Source organism: Sminthopsis crassicaudata, chromosome 3 (assembly GCF_048593235.1).
Source record: "Sminthopsis crassicaudata isolate SCR6 chromosome 3, ASM4859323v1, whole genome shotgun sequence".
NCBI lineage: Eukaryota > Metazoa > Chordata > Mammalia > Dasyuromorphia > Dasyuridae > Sminthopsis > Sminthopsis crassicaudata.
The window spans coordinates 483,205,306-483,227,803 of NC_133619.1; the positions used below are offsets into that span (position 1 = coordinate 483,205,306).

General features: G+C 33.5%; 1 protein-coding gene across 5 annotated transcripts in view; it reads right to left on the bottom strand.

Moving 5' to 3' along the window:
* SGCG (sarcoglycan gamma) overlaps positions 1–22,498 on the bottom strand; it is a 307,721-nt gene that overhangs the window by 114,475 nt on the left and 170,748 nt on the right. For all 5 annotated transcript variants that reach the window (XM_074303664.1, XM_074303665.1, XM_074303666.1 and 2 more), the window contains exon 3: positions 16,292–16,393. In XM_074303664.1, coding sequence (XP_074159765.1) covers positions 16,292–16,393 — 102 coding nt within the window. The remainder of the gene's footprint in view (positions 1–16,291; positions 16,394–22,498) is intronic.

The window sequence follows — 22,498 nt, forward strand, 5'->3', positions numbered from 1 at the left end:
AAGTAGCCCAATATATGTTAAACATGGTAGAAATATATGTTAAAATCAATATATATATATATATATATATATATATATATATATGTTTATACAATTATTGTGCTACACAAGAAAAAAAAGAGAAGCAAAATAAAAGGCAAGCAAACAACAACAGAAAGAATGAAAATGCTATGTTATGATCCATACTAAGTTCCCATGGTCCTCTCTCTGGGCTGTAGATGGCTCTCTTCATTGCTAAACAATTGGAACTGGTTTGAATCATCTCATTGTTGAATAGAGCCACGTCCATCAGAATTGATCTTTGTATAATCTTGTTGCCGTGCATAATGATTTCTTGGTTCTGCTCATTTCACTTAGTAATTCATGTAAGTCTCTCCAGGCCTCTTTGAAATCAACATTTTTTACAGAACAATACTATTCCATAACATTCACATAGCATATTTTATTCAGGCATTCTCCAGTGGATGGGCATCCATGCAGTTTCCAGTTTCTAGCCACTACAAAAAGAGCTGCCACAAACATTTTTGCACATGTGGGTCCCTTTCCCTCCTTTAAGATCTCTTTGCAACATAAACCCAGTAGAAACATTGCTGGATCAAAGGGTATGCACAATTTGATAACTTTTTGAGCATAGTTCCAAATTGTTCTTCATCCATTCACAACACCACCAACAAGGTATTAGTGTCTCAGTTTTCCCATGTCCTCTTTATATTCATCATTATCTTTTCCTTTTATTTTAGCCAATCTAAGAGGTATGTAGTGGTATCTTAGAGTTGTCTTAATTTGCATTTCTCTGATTAATAATGATTTAGAGCACTTTTAAATATGACTAGAAATAGTTTCAATTTCTCATCTAAAAATTGTCCGTTCATATCCGTTGACCATTTATCAATTGGAGAATGGCTTGATTTCTTATAAATTTGAGTCAATTCTCTACATATTTTAGAAATGAGACTTTATCAAAACCTTTGAATGTAAAAATGTTTTCCCAGTTTATTGCTTCCCTTCTGAGCTTATCTATATTAGTTTTGTTTGTACACAAACTTTTTAACTTAATATAATCAAAATTATCTATTTTGTGATCAATAATGATGTACAGTTCTTCTTTGGTCACAAATTCCTTCCTCCTTTGCAAATCAGAGAGATAAACTATCCTATGCTCTTCTAATTTCTTTATAATATTTTTATGTCTAGATCATGAATCCATTTAAACCTTATCTAGGCATATGGTGTTAGGTGTGGGTCAATTTCTAGTTTCTGCCATACTAGTTTCCAATTTTCCAAGCAAATGTCAATAGTATCAAATGGTAACTTCTTATCCTAAAAGCTGGTGTCTTTGGGTTTGTCAAACACTAGATTGCTACAGTCATTGACTTTTGTTCTGTGACCCTAACCTATTCCATGGATCAACTATTCTCTTTCTTAGCCAGTGCCAAATGGTTTTGGTGACTGCTGCTTTATAATATAGTTTTAGATCTGCTACAGCTAGGCCACCTTCATTTGCAATTTTTCCATCCCTTCAGGTCTTTATGTACCTTATTCTGTATATGCTGCATATTTCCTGCTCCTAGGACAGGAGCTGTTTCTCACACACCATGCTTCATTTTCTGAATGAGTGTTTTTACCAGCTTGTCCCCCATGCCTCCAATTCTCTCCCTTTTTATCTCTACTTCCTAATTTTACTAATCTCAATTAAAGTCCTACCTCCTCCAAGAAACCTTTCCTAATCTAATTTATTTTTAGTGTGATCTTCTGAGACTACCCTCAATTTATCCTGAATATATCTTCTTTGTACATAGATGTTTATATATTGTCTCACCCCTTAGACTGGAAGTTCCTTAAGAAGAGGGGCTGAGTCCACCGGCATTTTTGATTTCCTCCACAGGCTAATTGTATACTGTTTCAAAGTCTGATTCTTTTTGTGCAGCAAGGCGGCTGTTTGGACATGTATACATATATTGTATTTGATTTTTGCTTTGACATATTTAACATGTATTGGTCGGACTGCCATGGGGCGGGGGAAAGAGAGGAAAAGTTGGAACAAGGGGTTTGGCAGTTGTCAATATTGTGGAATTGCCTATGCATGTATCTGGTAGGTGAAAACTGTTACATAAATAAAAAAAAAAGTACTGGACAAATGATTTTAATCCTAAATCATATATTTCTGTTTGGCATGAAAATCATGAAAATCTAGAAAATTTATGAGACTTCCTTTGTTTTATCATAATACTGATTGATTTATATCAATTAAAGTTTGCCAGTTTCTGAAAAAAAGAAGAAGAGGGACTGATTTTTCCTTTTCTTTCTATCTCCAGCACTTAGCACAGTGTCTGACATATAATTAGTAGTTATTGAATGCTAGCTAATTGACTGAGTGAGGGTTGCTGATGGAAATGTGGTAGGGTGATTGTGGTAAGGATTGAGAATATAGTCAAGGAAAGAGGTAGCTTGCCCAGGACAAGTCTCCTATTGTTTCCAAAGAGAAGGCCAGATAGGGGAGGAATTATCCTATGCTCTTCTAATTTCTTTATAATATTTTTATGTCTAGATCATGAATCCATTTAAACCTTATCTTGGCATATGGTGTTAGGTGTGGGTCAATTTCTAGTTTCTGCCATACTAGTTTCCAATTTTCCCAGCAAATGTCAATAGTATCAAATGCCTTAAATTTGCAACCTTGAGACAAGTCCCTGGGCTCCTTTGCCCTACTTGCAACATGAAATGCCCTTTCTCCTCATTACTTACTATTATATATCTTTAAAAGTCCACTCAAATGTTATCGAGTATTTGAAATTCCTTTTATTCCCAGTTGGCAAAGGGCTTTCAGACTTTGTTTTCCAATGCTCTAATGTTCTTATAAAAATTTGTATTGTAGCTATTAGGTGTTATGGCTATTTCTTTTTCTTTTCCTCCCTTTAGGACATTATAAGGGCAAAGACCCTGTCTCATTCCTAGATTTTTCATTTCTCCCAGCACTAAGCACAACATTCTTCACAGAGAAGTTGCTTAATAACTATTGAAACACTGAAAAGATAGATTGTCATGGAAGTGACTTATAAGTAGCTGAGAATAAAATAAGTTAACTTATAAAAACTGCTGTTTTGTTTTCTACTGAAGTCTGCACTAATTCTAGAATATAACCAAATAACTTACTGTCCTTTTCTGTGGTACTTGTACTTGAGCTGAGAACATTAAACAAGACTTTTCTGGAGATATATGAGCATTTCAGTTTACTGTTTTTGGGGTGTGTGTGTCTTTTTTCCAAGGGTCATTGTCCCAAATATCTTAGTGTAGGGTTTTTTCCCTGAGGCAATTGGAGTTAAGTGACTTGGCATCACAGCTAGGAAGTGTTAAGTGTCTGAGGTCAAATGTGAACTCAGGTCCTCCTGACTTCAGGGCTAATACTCTATCTAGCTACCCCTTAGTGTAGTTTTTAATATTAGTAGCAATATTTAAGCTTTAATATCTTTATGAGCTATTCTGAACATTTGAGACAACCTATACTGAATGGCAGCTGCAAAGAAATTTAGTCTAATAATCTGATATCAAAAAACAATGCCTAGTCAATTGTGGGAACAGCTCAACCTTGGAAGCACATAACTGACTATGGAACATCTAATCATTTACAAATATTCCTAACAAAAAGTTAATATGGGCAAAGTCAAGAGGTTATGAAAAAATATTATCTGTAAAATAAAATGAGAATTGGTATCCTTCCCGTAGGGTGTTTCAACTCTATAATTATAAGTGCTATAAGGAGGAATTTATTCAAATACATATAACAAAATTCCATTATTGTCTTTTCTCTTAGAACTTCTAGCAAAAGAGTCAGATCTAGATTTCAAGTGACATACATAGCAGTGTTCAAAGACTTAACATTACTGGTAAATTTATGCTATAATCAGAGTTGCCTCATTTTGTCAACTTAATAAGATAGCATTTATCTAAATGCTATAATCAGAGCCATACTTCAAATTCAAGGAAGAATATATATATATATTTCATGCTTATCTTTACCTTTAAATATTCATATCATTTCCATCTGCTTCAGTAAGATAAGCAAGTTCTTCCAATTGTGGGAGAGAGTATCCATATTGCTTTGAACCTAATTTGTAAAAGATAAAGCTTTTCCCTGGGTGTCAGAAAATCTAATCTAATGCACCCTTTAAACAGAAGTCATAGCCAAAACCATCATGAAATTTATAACCTTAAATATTGCTCAGCACTAAATTCTTATGCAAAAAGTTGCCATTGTTGATTTGAACTACATTTCTGGAGCATCATATTTATTATGCTGGATACTTATAAGAACTCAATTAAGAGGTTAATAAAATAATCTTATATTTAAAATAGGTGCCCCCATTGGGGTGCTACCCCAATAAAAAAGGTCAAAATGGTTTAGGATATAATAATGTCTGCCCATACTTAGTGGTTCAGATAGAAAGCAATTATCTTCTGAAAGAATAAATTGTTTCTGTTCTTGAATCACAAAAAATTAAGCCATATTACTCACCATCCATTTTTGAGTATTAGTGTATAATTAGTTGTTCAGGGGCTAAAGTATCACACTGAATTATATTTACAATGGAAAATTCTTTCATCACAACTATTTAGCTGAATAGATTATCCGTAATTTTTTTTTGCAAATGAATAAGGTTAATGCTTTCAGTGATTTAATGAAAAATTATTTCCCAAGTGCATCCCATGACAAATACATATAACTCATATATCAATGAATGCCAAAATTACATAGCATAAAATATTTTTATTCTCTGAATTCTAAAAGGGTTAGCAAGTTTTTTTTAATTATAACACACATAATTATAACACACCCTAGTGAAATAATTGAAATGATCAACATAATATTTTAGTTTATGCACTGACATATAATTTTAAAAATTCAGTATAGAATATTATTTAACTCTTACACAGAAAAACAATGTGGTTTTATAAGAATACTACTCGATGTTTTAAGTCCAGGATCTTAAGAAGGATATAGATGCAAAAGTTCCAGAGAAAGCTAATTAAAGTGAGCAAAAGAGTGGAAAATGTTCTATATGAAGATTCAAATACTAATGTAATGGTGATCTGATACATAACACAGACCCCTACAGCTTGCTTAGCTGATGTAATTTCTCTATGTGGAAGATATTCAGAAACTTGTTTCCAGGAAAATTGTGATTGATGACATTTAAGGGAGTTGCTTTGGAAAGACTGGAACATGGATAGAAATCCACAGCTGTTTCTGGTTAACTAACTTTAGAGTGAAGGAAAGGCTCTTTAATGAGCTTCTGAGGAATTCATAAAGGCTCGCCAATATCAGCCACTTCTTTTTTCTTCTCTTTCTTGCTTTTGGGGCATATCAGTAACTCAATACTTACAGAGTACAGTGAAAGAGAATTCAAAAAAGGGAGAGGACAGGACTTAAGGCCTTCTTTCCTCTGAGACAATGTAAACAAGTTTGGTCTTTGGACTTTTCATTTGTTCTTTTTTTTAAATAAATAACATGTGGATTTAATTGTTTTGTTTTTCATTCTCTTATTTTTTATTTTTATTTTTTTTATTATAGCTTTTTATTTACAAGATATATGCATGGGTAATTTTTCAGCATTGACAATTGCAAAACCTTTTGTTCCAATTTTCCCCCTCCTTCTCCCTACTTCCTCCCCCAGATGGTAGGTAGACCAATACATGTTAAATATGTTAAAGTATATGTTAAATACAATATATGTATACATGTCCATACAGTTATTTTGCTGCACAAGAAGAATCGGACTTTGAAACAGTGTATCATTAATATGTGAAGGAAATAAAAAATGCAGGCAGGAAAATCCCAAGAGGGTTGGGAATTCTATGTAGTGGTTCACACTCATCTCCCTGAGTTCTTTCGCTGTGTGTAGCTAGTTCTATATTTTTTTTATTTTTAATACTTGTTACTTTGTGAATTGTGTTGGAGAGAAAAATCTGAGCAAAAGGAAAAAATTATGGAAGAGATTAACAACAACAACAACAAAAAAAAACAAACAGAAAAAAGTGAATATAGCATGTGGTAATTTATATTCAGTCTCCTTTCTCCTTAGATCCTTTTCTAGATGCAGATTGCATTTTCTGTCCAAAGTCCAAAAGTCTATTGGGATTGATTTGTATCACTGAACTACTGTGAAGAACTAAGTATTTCACAGTTGATCATCATATATTCTTGCTGTTATTGTGTACAATGTATTCCTGATTTTGCTTGTTTTGTTTAACATCAGTTTATATAAATCTTTCCAGGCCTTTCTATAATCAGCTTTTCAACCTTTTTTTATAGAACAATAATATTCCATTATATTAATATACCACAACTTGTTCAGCCATCTCCCAATTGTTAGACATCTATTTATTTTCCAATTTTTTTGCTATCATAAAAAGAGCTGCTACAAACAGTTTTGCACATGTGGGTTCTTTTTTCTCCTTTAAGATTTCCTTGTGAGAAGAGGGCGGAGCCAAGATGGTGGAGAGGACACATGCTTCTTTCTACCCTCAAACTATTTTTGAAATTCAGCCTCTGAATTAGTGCTGTCAGAATCCACGAATATTGGGAGTATAACACATGTCCAACAGAAGATAATCACCAGAACAGGTGTGTTTTGATCCTGTGCGGGCATGGAAGTTAGTCGGCCAGGAGCAGGCACAGGCATGGTGTAGAGGACTGAAATTCCAAAAAGGAATGCTTGAATCAGACAACCCAGCACTTAAGGCTAATTACCTATTTGATGTGAGACAATGACTCTATTAGCATATATTTGAATAAAAAGACTTTTCACCATTGGTACTTGCTGAATGTTTGGTGTTAAGATAATCATTGGCAAGGATTGGAGGACAGAGGGAGAGAGGCAGAAGCACTTGGCAGCAGGATGAGGAGGAGAGAGGCTAGTGACTCTGGACTCCAGGATCCAGAATTTTGCTTGTCTTCTTCCTTCAATTCTCCCCTAAAGACCAAGGACTTTAATTTATCCTGACTGTAGCTGACACCAAGGCCCTTCAGGGAGTTAGCATGGACTTTACAGACAGACAGAACACAGAGGATGGCACACACTGAGCAGACTGGGGGAAGGGTGTGGTCTCCACGGGTGAAAAATCTGTCAGGAGGACTCTGCCACAATGTTGGCTGCTCTGCTCTGGTTGCAAGCTAGTAGATCAGCAGAGAAGTTATAAAACTTTCAACATAAACAGAAAAGGTAAAGTACCAAAGTTTCACGGGACCTGACCACACTCACCTAGCACTGGGAGTGGTCCCAGCACAGACCCTGTATGCACATTCTGCTGATGTTCTGTTGAGGAAGCTTGGAGAGCCCTCATTGCCCCCAAAGCAGAACCCATCAATTATTTTTAAATGAGTAAAAAGGCAAAGCAAGCTCTAACTATAGATAGCTTCTATAGTGAAAGAGAACAGATTTTGCATCCTGAGGAGACTAAAAGCAGATCATCTCTAGATGAAGCCCCAAAGGGTTATATGACCTGATCAAAACCACACAAGACTCTCCTAAAATAAATTTAAAAAGGATCTTAAAAGAGAGTTAGAAGAAGAATGGGGAATGGAAAGGGAAACCTTGCAAAAGAGTCTGGATAAGGCATATAAGTCATTAAAAGATAGAGTGGAAAAAGAAAACAACTCCCTGAAAAACAGAATTTGTGAATTGGAAAAAGAAAATAACTCCTTTAAAAATTGGTGAAATGGAAAAAAAATCCATAGAACAAAACAACTCATTTAAAAACTCAATCGGACAAATACAAAAAGAAATAAAAAAAAAATAAAGAAAGAAAATAATTCATTAAAAATCAGAACTGAACAAATGAAAATGAATGAAGAATCAAGAATCAGCCAAGCAAAACCAAAAAAGTGAAAAAAAATAGAAAAAAAGTCAAACATCTACTTTGAAAAATAAAAGACCTAGAAAATAGATCTAAGAGAGATAACATAAAAATTATTGCACTCCCTGAAAATCATGATTAAAAAAATAGCCTAAACACTATTTTTCAAGAAATCATCAAAGAGAATTGCCCTGATATCATAGAATCATAAGGTAAAATAGCCATTGAAAGAATTTATCAAATACCAGCTGAGACTACAAAATTAAAACTCCAAGGAATAGTGTGGCTAAATTCCAGAACTATCAGACCAAGGAAAAAATACTATGAGCAGCCAGAAAAAAAAGCAATTCAAATACCAAGGAGCCACAATAAGGATTAATTAGGATCTAGCAGTGTCCACATTAAAGGATCAAAGGGCCTGGAATCTGATATTCTGAAAGGCAAAGGAATTTAGAATGCAGCCAACAATAAATTATCCAGCTAAACTGAGAATTTTCTTCTAGGGAAGAAGATGGACATTCAATGAAACAGGTGAATTCCATTTATTTCTGATGAAAAAAAACCAGAGCAAAAAAAAAAAAAAGTTAACCTCGAAATATAGGACTAAAGAGAAGCATAAAAAGGTAAAGAGAAATCTTGAGAACTGTATTTTTGGTATGGGTATACATAAAGAGTAGATGTATAATTTCATTTTACTGTTATAATGTAAAAAAGGACCTAGAGTTCGAAAGGAGATTGTACCAGAAAAAGGGAAAAGGAGAGGTAAAAAACAAACAAACAAACAAACAAAACAAAATGGGAAACTACATCTCACAAAGAGGCAAAGGAAACCTATTATATCTGAGGGAAAGAAGGGAGGGGGATAAACATTGTATGAATCTTACTTTCATCAGATTTGTCTCAAAGAGTAAATATTAGACATATTTGGTTTACAGAGAAACTTCTCCTACATTATTGAAAAGTGGGAGGGGAAAAACAAAAAAAGGAATCAGTGGGCTATATAGACAGGAAAACAGAAATAGTAGAGGAAAGGTTTAAGAAAGGGGAAGAGATGGGGCAGCTAGGGGGCGCAGCTAGGTGGTGCAGTGGATAGAGCACCAGCCCTGAATTCAGGAGGACCTGAGTTCAAATCTGATCTCAGACACTTAACACTTCCTAGCTGTGTGACCCTGAGCAAGTCACTTAACCCTAGCCTCAGGAAAAAAAAAAGGGGTGGGGGGAGAAGAGACTTTAAGGTAAAGCAGGGATTTTAAAGTGGAAGAGCTGCATGAGGTAAGTGGTGCCCATAAGTTTAATACTGGGGAGGGGGGCAAGTGGGAAAGGAAAGAGAAAAGCATAATCTGGGGATAATAAGATGGCAGAAAATAAAGAATTAGTAGTTTAAAACTGTAAATGTGAATGGGGTGAACTCTCCCCATTGAAGAGTGGAGGTGGATAGCAGGCTGGATTAAAAGCCAGAATCCTACAATATGTTATTTACAGAAACACATTTAAAGCAGGGTGATACATACAGAGCAAAGGTAAAAGGCTGGAGCAGAATCTACTCTGCTTCAGATGAAGTCAGAAAAGCAGGAGTAGCCATCCTGATCTCTGATCAAGCAAAAGCAAAAACTGATCTTTTTAAAAGAGATAGGAAGGAAACTATATCTTGCTAACGGGTAGCATAGATAATGAAGCAATATCAATATTAAACATATATGTACCAAGTGGTATAGCATCTAAATTTTTAAAAGAGAAGTTAAGAGAGCAGTAAGAAAAAATAGACAGCAAAACTATAATAGTGAGAGATCTCAACTTTGCACTCTCAGAACTAGGTAAATCAAACCACAAAATAAATAAGAAAGAAGTTAAAGAGGTAAATAAAACACTTGAAAAGTTAGGTATGATAAATCTTTGGAGAAAACTGAATGGAGACAGAAAGGAGTACACTTTCTTCTCAGCAGTTCATTGAACCTATACAAAAATTGACCATGTATTAGGACATAAAGACCTCAAATTCAAATGCAGAGAGTCAGAAATAGTAAATGCATCCCTTTCAGATCACGAAGCAATAAAAACTACATTCAATAAAAAAAATCCAGGGGAAAATTGACCAAAAAGTAATTGGAAACTAAATAATCTCATCCTAAAGATTGAATGGGTGAAACAGCAAATCATAGACACAATTAATCATTTCATCCAAGAGAATGACAATAATGAGATGACATACCAAAATTTGTGGGATGCAGTCACAGCAGTAATAAGAGGAAAGTTTATATCTCTGGAGGCTTACTTGCATAAAATAGAGGGAAAAAAGATCAATTAGACTTACATCTAAGAAAGCTAGAAAAAGAGCAAATTAAAACTTTCCAATCAAACACTAAATTTGAAATTCTAAAAATAAAAGGAAAGTAATAAAATTGAAAGTAAAAAAAAAATATTGAATTAATAATTAAGACTAAGACCTGGTTTTATGAAAAAAACAACAACAAAATAAACCTTTGGTAAATTTGATTAGAAAAAGGAAAGAGGAAAATCAAATTATTAGTCTTAAAAATGAAAAGGGAGAACTTTCCACTAATGAAGAGGAAATTAGAGCAATAATTAGGAGTTACTTTGCCCAATTTTATTCCAACAAATTTGATAACCAAAGTTAAATGGATGAATACCTTCAAAAATAAAGGTTGCTCAGATTAACAGATGAAGAAGTAAATTGCTTAAACAGTCCCATTTTAGAAAAAGAAGTAGAACAAGCTATTAATGAACTCCCTAAGAAAAATTCCCCAGGACCAGATGGATTTACATGTGAACTCTACAAAACATTTAAAGAACAATTAACTCCAATATTATATAAACTATTTGAAAAAATAGGAAATAAAGGAGTCTTACCAAATTCCTTTTGTGACACAGAAATGGTACTGATACTTAAACCAGGTAGGATGAAAATAGAGAAAGAAAATTATAGACCAATTTCCCTAATGAATATTGAAGCAAAAATCTCAAATAAAATATTAGCAAAGAGATTACAGAGAATCATCCTCAAGATAATACACTATGAACAAGTAGGATTTATACCAGAAATGGAGGGATGGTTCAATATTAGGAAAATTATTAGCATGATTGACTATATCAATAACCAAATTAACAAAAACCTTATGATCATCTCAATAGATGCAGAAAAAGCATTTGATAAAATCCAACACCCATTCCTTTTAAAAACACTAGAGAGGATATTAATAAATGGACTTTTCCTTAAAATAGTCAGTAGCATCTATTTAAAACCATCAGTATGCATCATATGTAATGGGGATAAACTGGAACCATTCCCAATAAGATCAGGAGTGAAACAAGGTGGCCCACTATCATCATTACTATTCAATATTGTATTAGAAATGCTAGCTTTGGCAATAAGAAATGAAAAAGAGATTAAAGGAATTAGAGGAGGTAATGAGGAAACCAAATTATCACTCTTTGCAGATGTTATGATGACATACTTAGAGAACCCCAGAGAATCTACTAAAAAGCTATTAAAAATAATACACAACTTTAGCAAAGTTGCAGGATACAAAGTAAATCCATATAAATCATCAACATTTTTATATATCACCAACAAAATCCAATAACAAGAGATACAAAGAGAAATTCCATTTAAAATAACTGTCAATAGTATAAAATATTTGGGAATCTATCTGCCAAGGAACTATCTGTCAGGAACTATATGAGTAAAACTATAAAACACTTTCCACACAAATAAAGTCAGATCTAAACAAATGGAAGAATATTAAGTATTCTTGGATAGGTGGAGTGAATATAATGAAGACAACAATACCATCTAAACTAATCTATTCATTTAGTGGTATATTAATCAAACTCCCAAGAAATATTTTACTGACTTAGAAAAAATAGCAACAAAATTCATCTGAAAGAACAAAAGGTCAAACATTTCAAAGGAACTAATGAAAAAAAATGAAAGTGGCCTACCTGTACCAGATCTAAAACTCTACTATAAAACAGCAGTCATCAAAACCATTTGGTATTGGCTAAGAAATATAGTTGATCAGTGCAATAGGATAGGTTCATAAGGCAAAATATTCAATAACTATAGCAATCTAGTGTTTGACAAACTCAAAGACCCCAGCTTTTGGGATAAGAGTTCATTATTTGACAAAAACTGCTGGGAAAATTGGAAACTAGTATAGCAGAAACTGAGCATTGATCTACACTTAACACCATATAACAAGATAAGATCAAAATAGGTTTATGATCTAGGCATAAAGAATGAGATTATAAATAAATTAAAAGAACATAGAATAGTTTACCTCTCCAACTTGTAGAGGAGGAAAGAATTTGTGACCAAAGAAGAACTAGAGATCATTATTAATCACAAAATAGAAAATTTTGATTATATTAAGTTAAAAAGTTTTTGTACAAACCAAACTAAACCAGACAAGATTATAAGGGAAGCAATAAGCTGGGGAACATTTTTATAGTCAAAGGTTCTGATAAAGGCTTTATTTCCAAAATATGTAGAGAATTGATTCAAATATATAAGAAATGAAACCATTCTCCAATTGGTAAATGATCAAAGGTTATGAACAATTTTTAGATGAGAAATTGAAATTCTTTCTAGTCATATGAAAAGGTGCTTCAAGTTATTATTGATCAGAGAAATGCAAATTAAGACAACTGTGCATACTTTTTGATCCAGAACTGTTACTACTAGGCTTATATCCCAGAGATCTTAAAGAAGGGGAAAGATACGTGCAAAAATGTTTGTGGCAGCACTTTTTGTAGTGGCTAGAAATTGGAAATTGAATGGATGCCCATTAGTTGGAGAATGGCTGAATAATTTGTGGTCTATGAATGTTATGGAATATTATTTTTCTGTAAGAAATGATGATATCAGAGAGTCCTGGAGAGACTTACATGAATTGATGCTGAGTGAAATGAGCAGTACCAGGAGATCATTATACATGGCAACAAGATTATACAAAGATCAGTTCTGATGGACGTGGTTCTCTTCAACAATGAAATGATCCAAACCAGTTCTAATTGTTCAGTAATGAAGAAAACCAGCAACACCCAGAGAGAAAGAACTAAGGAAAACGAGTGTGGAGCACAACATAGCTTTTCCACTCTTTGTGATTGTTTGCTTGCATTTTTGTTTTTCTTCTCAGGTTTTTTTTTTTAACCTTCTTTCTAGATCCAATTGTTCTTGTGCATATATTATATATGTATACTTATATTGTATTTAACATATACTTGAACATATTTAACATATATTGGACTACCTGCCATCTAGGGGAGTGGGTGGGGGGGAAGGAGGGAAAAAATTGGAACAGAAGGATTTGCAAGGGTCAATGTTGAAAAATTACCCATGCATATGTTTTGTAAATAAAAAACATAATAAAAAATATTTCTTTGTGATACATATCCAAATAATGGCACTGCTGGGTCAAAGAGTATGAACACTTTTGTAGCCCTTTGGGTATAGTTCTAAATTGCTTTCCAGAATAGTTGGATTATTTCACAACTCTACCAACAATGCACTAATGCATTGTATCCCAGCTGTCCTACCTCCCTTCCAAATATTTATTTTCTTTTCCTGTCATCTTAGCCAATATGAAAGGTGTAAGGTGGTACCTCAGAGTTGTTTTATTTGTATTTCTCTAATCAGTAGTGATTTAGAGAATTTTTTCATATGACTATAGATGCCTTTAATTTCATAATCTGAAAATTGTCTGTTCATATTCTTTGACCATTTATCAGTTGGAGAATGATTTATATTCTTATAAATTTGACTGAGTTCTTTATATATTTTAGAAACAGACCTTTGGCAGAAACATTAGCTGTAAAGATTTTTCCCAGCTTTTTATTTCCCTTTTAATCTTATTTCTATTGGTTTTCTTGGTGCAAACCCTTTTTAATTTAATGTATCAAATTTGTACATTTTATCTTTCATAATATTCTCTAGTTCTTCTTTGATCATAATTTTCTCCCTCCTCCAAAGATCTGATAGGTAAATTATCCCTTGTTTTCTTAATTTGTTTATGGTATAATCATTTATGCCCAAAACATGTGCCTATTTTGACCTTATTTTGAAATGTTGTGTGAGATGTAGGTCTTTCTCAAGTTTCTGACATTATTTTCCAGTTTTCCCACAATTTTTGTCAAATAGTAAATTTTTATTCCAGAAGCTGGAGGTTTTTTTTTTTTTTTTGGGGGGGGGGCGGTTATCAAATAGTAGATTACTATAGGTCTTGATTATTATGTACTTTTTTTTCACTTATTCTTTCTTCCCTTCATAACCTTATTATTTCTTCCCTTTTCTAACTCAGAACACCAGATTGGCCCTTCTGATAATATGGCAAAGTCAATTAATTTTCTCTGAGTATGGAATAGGTAAGTATTATTACTTGAATTTTGCTTTTTCAATCCCATAAGGAACTACATTTATAGATTCCATGTGTGACTAAGAACAAGCATGTCTGGAAATATCCTCTCCTTGTTTTATTCTTTTTATGCCCTAGGATATTTCTTAGGATTTCCTATTCAAAAGTAATATGGGTGTTGTATCCTCCTTGTGTATCACAAAATAAGAGTTCTGATATTCAAAAGGTTTCCTTGGTCATAAAAGAAGAGCAAAAAAGAAAGCCCTAAAATACTCCTAAATACTCCTGATCTCTACTCCATTCTTACTCAGGTTTTATCTTTTTGGTTTGTACTATATCAACATGGAAATGCAAAAAACAAAATACACACACACACACACACACACACACACACATATACACACACACACACAAACAAACAAACAAACAAAACAAAACAAAACACTCCCACACTAGTGGGAAAGAAAATATGCAAACAAGTACTAAGATATATACAGAATAAGTGAAGGTTGTCTCACCAGGAAGACAGTAAAATTAAAGAGAGCTGATAAAAGTTTATTGTAGAAGGCTGGACTTCAGCTGAGGCTTGAAGGAAGTCCAGGAAGCCAGGAAGAGGTGAGGAAGGAGAGCTTTCCAGGTTTGAGAGCAATAACACTGGAGATGGAATGTTGTGTAGAAGGAACAAGAAGGGGGCCAGTGTCACTGAATTGAAGTATGTGGAAAGGACCAAGGTCCTAAGAGAACTAGAAAGATAGAAGCAGCAAAGTCATGCAAAGTTCTGAAGGCTCATAAGAGGATTATTCTATTAGAACTTGGAAGTGGGGTAGCTAGGTGGCACAGTGGATAGAGCACCAGCCTTGAATTCAGGAGGACCCGAATTCAAATCTGGTCTCAGACACTTAATACTTCCTAGCTGTGTGACCCTGGGCAAGTCACTTAACCCCAGCCTCAGGGGGGTGGGGGAAAGAACTTGGAAGCAATAGGGAGTCTATGCAGTTGATTGAGCAGTAGGAGCAATAAAATCTGATTTGAGATAAGGAAACCCACTTTCTATGAGAAATAAGCTCTTCTCAATAGTTCTTCACTATGACAGAAAGATAGGAGAAAGGCATGATATTTTATTCAATTACCTGTAAAAAAGTTTTTCTTTATTATTATTATTATTTAATCTATACAGCCTCTTTTCTAGAGATATAGAGAGCATCATGGGGTCTGTTTATTTTGGATACAAAACTTGAGCATCTTGCTGTACAAATTTACTGAAAATCACTATATAAATTATGAAGTTAACAAAGAAGGTTGAACACTATATAGCAGACCTCACATTGCCTCCATAATTATCCTAGGTAAGGGTTAGATGGTCAAAACTTAAACTTTTTACTTAAAAACAAAATTTGATATAACTTAACATCCTCATTTTGTATTTTGTATTCATTGTGCTATAGGAAGAAAAAGAGAAACATATCATGGAAGCATGGTTTTATAGTACAGTAATTTAATTTTATGATTGGCTATCCTGGAGGTAGAGTTAAATGCCAGGGAGGCAAATGAAGATTATATTGAAGCAGATATGCTTTTAAAGTTCTACTGTACTCTATTAACATAACTGTTTAGTACTGATGTTTAATCTACTGATAGAGGGTCCTATTTAACCTTAATATCCTATAATTAGTGAAGAATACCCTACTGTGAAAAAGATTTCTTTTTAAGCTTCTCAGACAATTTGGAATGCTTTCAAAGTCACTTGAATTTAAATTGGTTTGCAAGAGTAGATAGAAACTTAAATTATTTGTATTTGAGGTTTTCATTTCAAGTCTAAATTACAGTGACCACCAAATTCAAATTCTGAAGTATATGAAAATTGGTTTCATTTACTTTCTAAATGTAGTTGTTAGACATTAGTTCCATAATCAAGCTCCTAAGCATTTTTAGACAATCTAGAAAGATTTTGTATACATATGCTTTGTGAAATGTCCTCTACAATATTATGAATTTCTACACTTAATAAAGTTTGTATTTGATTTTGTTTGCCATACATTGCTTTAAGTATTTTGTTCTTTACTTACCAGCCTAGAATGAATTTCTTTGGCATACAGAGGGAATAAAAATTCAGACTCCCCTTCCAGACGGAGACCATCTTTTGTAACACGCAGGTGCCCCATTCCAGTCTGTAAAGAAGAGAAATTTTTACTTTTGTTTTTATTTTTCATCATTATTTATTTCTCAAATTGTGAAATTTATCTGGGTTTCATTTTTCCCATTTCACAAGCTATAGATTAGAGATAACTGAGTAAAAGAATGACTCTGCTTTGTAAAATTCAGAGGCATTATGTTTTTCTGGTGTCTATATCTAAGAAATAATATAGAGACTGCTAAGATTTATTAGATTTTCTGCCTTTTACCTATTTCTGCTGATTCACATGAAAATAGAATGTCTAATCAGAAGAAACATGTAACATATTTCTAGCTAAAAGATGAAATGAAAAGAGCATTTGTGAGAAATGTGGAGCCACAAATGGTATTTTCATTTTATCTTCCAGCTAAAAGTCATAACTTTGTAAGAGAAAGGAAAGTATAGAATGTGAAAACATCATGTATATGTTGTCCAAAAATGAGATTGTTTTTTTTTTTGGATCATGAATTTTGATATACCAAAAGAAGAAGTTCATAGTAAGGGATGGAATATATCTTATGAAGACCAGGAAAGATATGTTTGGTGAGAGACTTAACAAATTGATCAAGAAATCTTCAGGCTGAAGCATGAGAGAGGAGGGAGAATATTGAATTGTAAAGAAGAGAAGATTGGCAGAGATGACAAAAAAGGCTGAGAAAAGTTGGCCTTTGGAGCAGGAAGACTGGAGTCAAACCCGGCTTCTGTCACATACTAACTGTTTTACTCTGGGCAAGTCACTTAATCTCTTAGCACTCTAGGAAACTCTTCAAGAATAGAAGTTGCAGAAAAGTTGCTGGAGTCCGTGGTAGAAGTTGTTTACTCATGGGGAAATCGCCTATGTGTAATAAAACAAACAGCAAGATCACAATGCTGAGGACAACAGGCTTTTCAGACATAATAGTGTAAGGCGAGGGGCTAGTAATTATCAGAAGAAAATAATTAGGAAGAGGATGAGATAGACTTTCATATCTATATACTAATATATGTTTTTGGATAATAAATGAAATAGATTTGAAATGTTACAAAACATGATGAGTATGAAATATCAACAGGACTTGGGATGAGACTCATGTCTGGCATAAGGCAACAGAAGTAAGTAAGCAGATCTAAGAGAGTGTAAAGGGAATAGAAGAGTGAATGATCTCTCATGTAGAATATTAGGCACCAATTAGGAGATTACTGGTAGAGCCTATATGTCATGTCAGTTTTGAACAAAACAGAACCATGGCATATGATATCACTATATCAAGAGGTATAAAATTTCTAAGCCATTGACTCCTCCCAATGTACACTATTAATCACACTTCACATCTCCACACCTGCACTGGTTATGAAACTACAAATACTACAGATTTGGATCAGGGGGAGACTATGAAATTCATTAAGATATGATCCTGATCTAGAAGGTTTAGATCCTGATTGTGTGGAAGATTCAAAATCTATTCAACTGGCAGGACTTTGGCAATTAATTTCTATGGGAAGAGAAAAGTCTTTGGTGATCTCCTCTAATAGAAAAAAGAAGGATCTTTCAATGATGGAAAAAATAATGTCTTATATACATAACTTTAGTACATGGTAAAGAAGATAGTATTGTGTACTGGGAACATGGGGTTAGAAGTACAAGTAGGCCCATGATTTGAGCTAGATGAGAGAGTTGGAGAGTACTTGCCCATCATTTAAGTCACAACCAGGATATAAACTATGCAACTTCCCCCTCTGCCTTCCATGCCTAAAAGGAGAGACTGACTGAGCATTTTTTAGAAAGGATTATCTTGAGGTTTCTCCACTACACTCCTTTCCTTTTTCTCTCTTCTCTTTCCCTTCCCAAGGGTAATGAATTCTTGCTCCAAAGTTTTCCCATTTTCTCAAATTATGTTTATAACATGTTTTAATTAGCACCAATGTTGGCTAGATAAATGATCGATCCCAACAATTGTTGGTTGTGTACTTCTTTATTTATAAAGAGGAAGCTTGCTACTTTTGTTTAACTGATTCCCACCTTTGGAATATAGGTAAATGCTTGCTACCATGCATTATATTTCCTCTAGACACTGCCTTCACCTCCCTATGTACAAAGAGATTTCTCTGCACACGCAAGGGTAAGAAAACAATGCAAAATGCAATATGACTTAACAATAATTATCTGACAGTTATTTCTAAAGGCAGAGAGCCCTAGATCGAGTTCTGTTCCATATTGGGAGACTTATTATAACAAGAAATCAACATAACTAAGTAATTCTCTCTTTGTGTTTCTGAAGCCCAAGTCAGGAAGAAAGAAGAACTAACTGCTTCTTTCCTAATATTCAGATAGAGATGATCCTTTCTGTCGATTTATTTCTCTCTTATACTTTGCTAGCTGCTACTCTACTTTTCTCTGCCCTCTCCTTTACATATAATGAAGTTAATTCCTAGAAAAGTAAGGATCAATCCTTAAACTAGTTAGTTATGGGACTAATTTAAACAGAAAGTCTAACATTAAAGAAAAGGAAAATTTTGGAATAAGAATTCATTTTCTCTATAATGGGGAGAGGGATAAAGAACTTAAGGAGGAAGATGGGGAAAGCATCACCTTCTTCTTTCTCTTCAACAAACTTGATTAGTCACAGTCTCTTCTTTCAGGGGATTGAGGGTAAGGCAGGGTGAAAGTTTAGGTCCCTGGTCACAATGGTAGAAATGGCCACAGCAGCAAGTACCCTTCATTCATGTCATTGGCTCAAATTATATGCCCCTCTTTCTAGTTCTATATCCTTAATACACATATCCTTTTGGTGATAGCTTCTCTTCAGGTGAGAGGAAACAGTGCTATCTGTCTGAGACTCTATCAGAATCTTATAAATGGAGGGTTTTTTTTCTCTGTCCCTCAGAAACTGGATTGCAAAACATCGCTACATAACAAAAAAAATTAACAAACATTTATCATACTCCTTCAATTGGTTTATTCTAGAGCTCTTCTATGTCTTTCACTCTGCTCAAAACGTGTCTCAGAAGAAATTAGTTCATCCCCAAATGGATTTTAACTCCAATACCAATTTGTCTTTCTTAATTCAATTCAACTCATTCTATTTAATTCAACAGCTATTTATTAAAAGTCTATTGTTAAGGAAGGAACTATTCTGGGTCAACCTGAGAACAGAGGGTTTTCACAAGGACATTTCCAGAGTAACTCCCTTGGCTATCTTAGTGCAGATTCTTCTTCTCTTTCAACAAATCATTGTGAAATGTCCAGGCTTTAGGATATAGTTTTCTTTCTAGTATGCTTCTTTTCCACAAAAACATGATATCAACATTTTCTTTTCTGTCTCTCTGAGGTTGTTCACCAATTGCATCACTTACATGCTATTATCAGCTCCATTTTCAAAAGTGTAAAATGGTATATGAAATGCTCTTAAAAGCATTTTGAGCTCCATGGGTCAGCTAATATTTTAAAATACCGACTGTGATCAAGAAACTACACTAGATTCTACGAAAGGAATACTAAAATAAGGAAAGCATATTTATTGTCTTTGACAATAAACTTATAGTTTAGGAACAATGAAGATGAAATAATTACAGAATACTTTATAAAGAAATATATTCTTTGGTGAAACTGAAATTTAATTTCTGGGACTACTCCCTTTAGCAATGCAGACTGTTCCCTTCCATATTTTCTCATCCTATGCAGTTTTTGTCCATGTCCTTCCTTAAATCTTCCACTGAAAATCCAAATAACACTATAACACTAATAGACACTAAAGAAATTTAATTCTTTTAAGATCTAAGAAGTACCAACAGAACATTTATACCCACTCTTCCTACATCACCAGGCCACTTATTTCATTGTGGGTATCTTCTTTATGTTCCTTAGTAATAAGTTCCATTGTTCCCACTATAAATCTATCCCTAGACCACTGGGTTACTTATACTTTTTATCTTTCTCAGGCTGTGATTTACTAAGATTCATATATCTACATACATCCCTACAAAACTAATGGTACTTTTGTAGCAGCAAGCAGTTTGAGCATGGTACAATTTTTCCAATGTCATATGGCTTACTATCTCACTCTATATCTTAAGCTCTATTTACATGCACTATGTATTCAAGACAAGGGGACAACTAGTGGTGTAGTGGATAGAGCACAGGGGAATCAAAATGACTCATTTTTCTAAGTTCAATTCTAGCCTCACATCTTTATTAGCTGTGTGAACCTAGACGAGTCATTTAACCCATTTGCCTCAGTTTACCCATGTGTAAAATGAACTGGAAAAGGAAATGGCAAACCATGACTACATTTTCATCAAGAAAACCCCAAATGGGGTGGCAAAGAGTTAGACAAGAATGAAATACCTGAACAATAACAACAATAATAACAATTCAAGACATTTATTTGTGAAATTACTTGAGCAATTTACTTTTCTATTGCATTTCTGGGCAATGTTTTGCATCCACTTAATTTTTTAAGGTGTAAGTTTAGAGTTTTTTCTCTTACACTGGTATGTTTTCATGAAGGAGCTTTGTCATAATGATGATATTAGTAGTATCATCTATGAATCTGATATTTTGGAGGCTCGTCATCAGTGAGGAATTCTTTTGTTTGAACTCTGTTCAAGTTATTATCTATGGTACTGATAAACACTTTAGCTGAGAATATCTCACTGTTTTACAATTCTTTTAAAGTCTATGCACCTAATAGGTACTAATAAAGGTTTATCAATTGATTCAATGTCAGTGGATTATTGAACAAAATTTTCTCCATAGTTTCATTGTTTTAAAGTCTTTTATTGTTATTATATATGTATTTTTTATTTTATGAGTATGGAAGTCACCATGATTAAAAAGAGATTTCAGGCTGCATTTTGCACTACGAAGTCATGCTTTTTGGAACTCAATAAGCAATAAAAAGAACAACATCATATATCCTCTATAACTTAGTTAATTACGTAACAACAAAGATGTGGTCTGACATAACTTGTCTGTTCCCTGGATACCAGGAACTTCCTAGATACATGCATACAACATCTTTATAAATTTGTTCTAGAAAAAGAATAAGTAGTCTCTGGTTCAATAATTGCTGATATATTATCACATTATTTTTTAAAGGAAAAAAATCGATCACTGCATACTTTAAAATTATGCCATAGCCATCATAGGTTTTTCTTGTATGAATTTAGTCAAATCTAAACATTCCTTTTGACTATATCTGAGTTCTATTGTTCCTATCTTATATAAAACACAGTACTAGGTTCTTATCACTAATTTTAAAAAAGATAACCACAAAAATCAGTAGATCTGTTCTCTTTTATATGTATTTGTTGCAAAGTTCTTTCAAATTTCTTTTCTCCATTGTCTTTTTAATTTTTGTGAAGGCATACTGCTTGTACTCTTTAATCCTCTTTCATAATAACCCTTTGAAAATGATCTTCTACTCTAAGCTTATGTTCTTTACTCCTATATCTCTCTACTTGGCAAGAACATCAGTTTTCTGTGTGAGGGAGGGAATTTCTGGGGAATGGGGATTATGACTCTAACCTTCCTGTGGAAACTATTTTATGTTGGTTAAACTTCTTTGTAAAACAAATGATTTAATCTTGTCTTCATCCTGGCCTGCCACCCCATTTGCAGAACAGATATTTTTCTGAACATAGAGGACTGGAGATATTGCATGCAGAATATGCTACATATTTTTATCCTTTCTTTTAATTTATTTACTTTGACCTTTGCTCTAACTAGTCAATCACTTCACAGAATTCAAATAGCTTTCTTAAATAAGAATTTATAATTCTGTAATAGTCATTTCTGTATTTTAACATTTTTTGACAAAGTTAAAGATAAAATGGATTGAATCAAAAGAGAAAAATAGGAAAACTACATTATATGTCAGCTATACTAGTCAGTTTTGTTTTAGACCATTTAAAATAACTAGACAATATGAAGTTGGAATATTGCTGTGGAATAGGTAGAGTTAGAAAAATATGGAAATACTTGGACTTATGAAAGCAGAGTTTATGCACCTTCAGAGGAACAGAGAACACGTAAACTGCAGTCTTACATAGATGTATATAAATATATATATATACACACACACATATATATATATATAATATGTCTAAATATGTATGATTA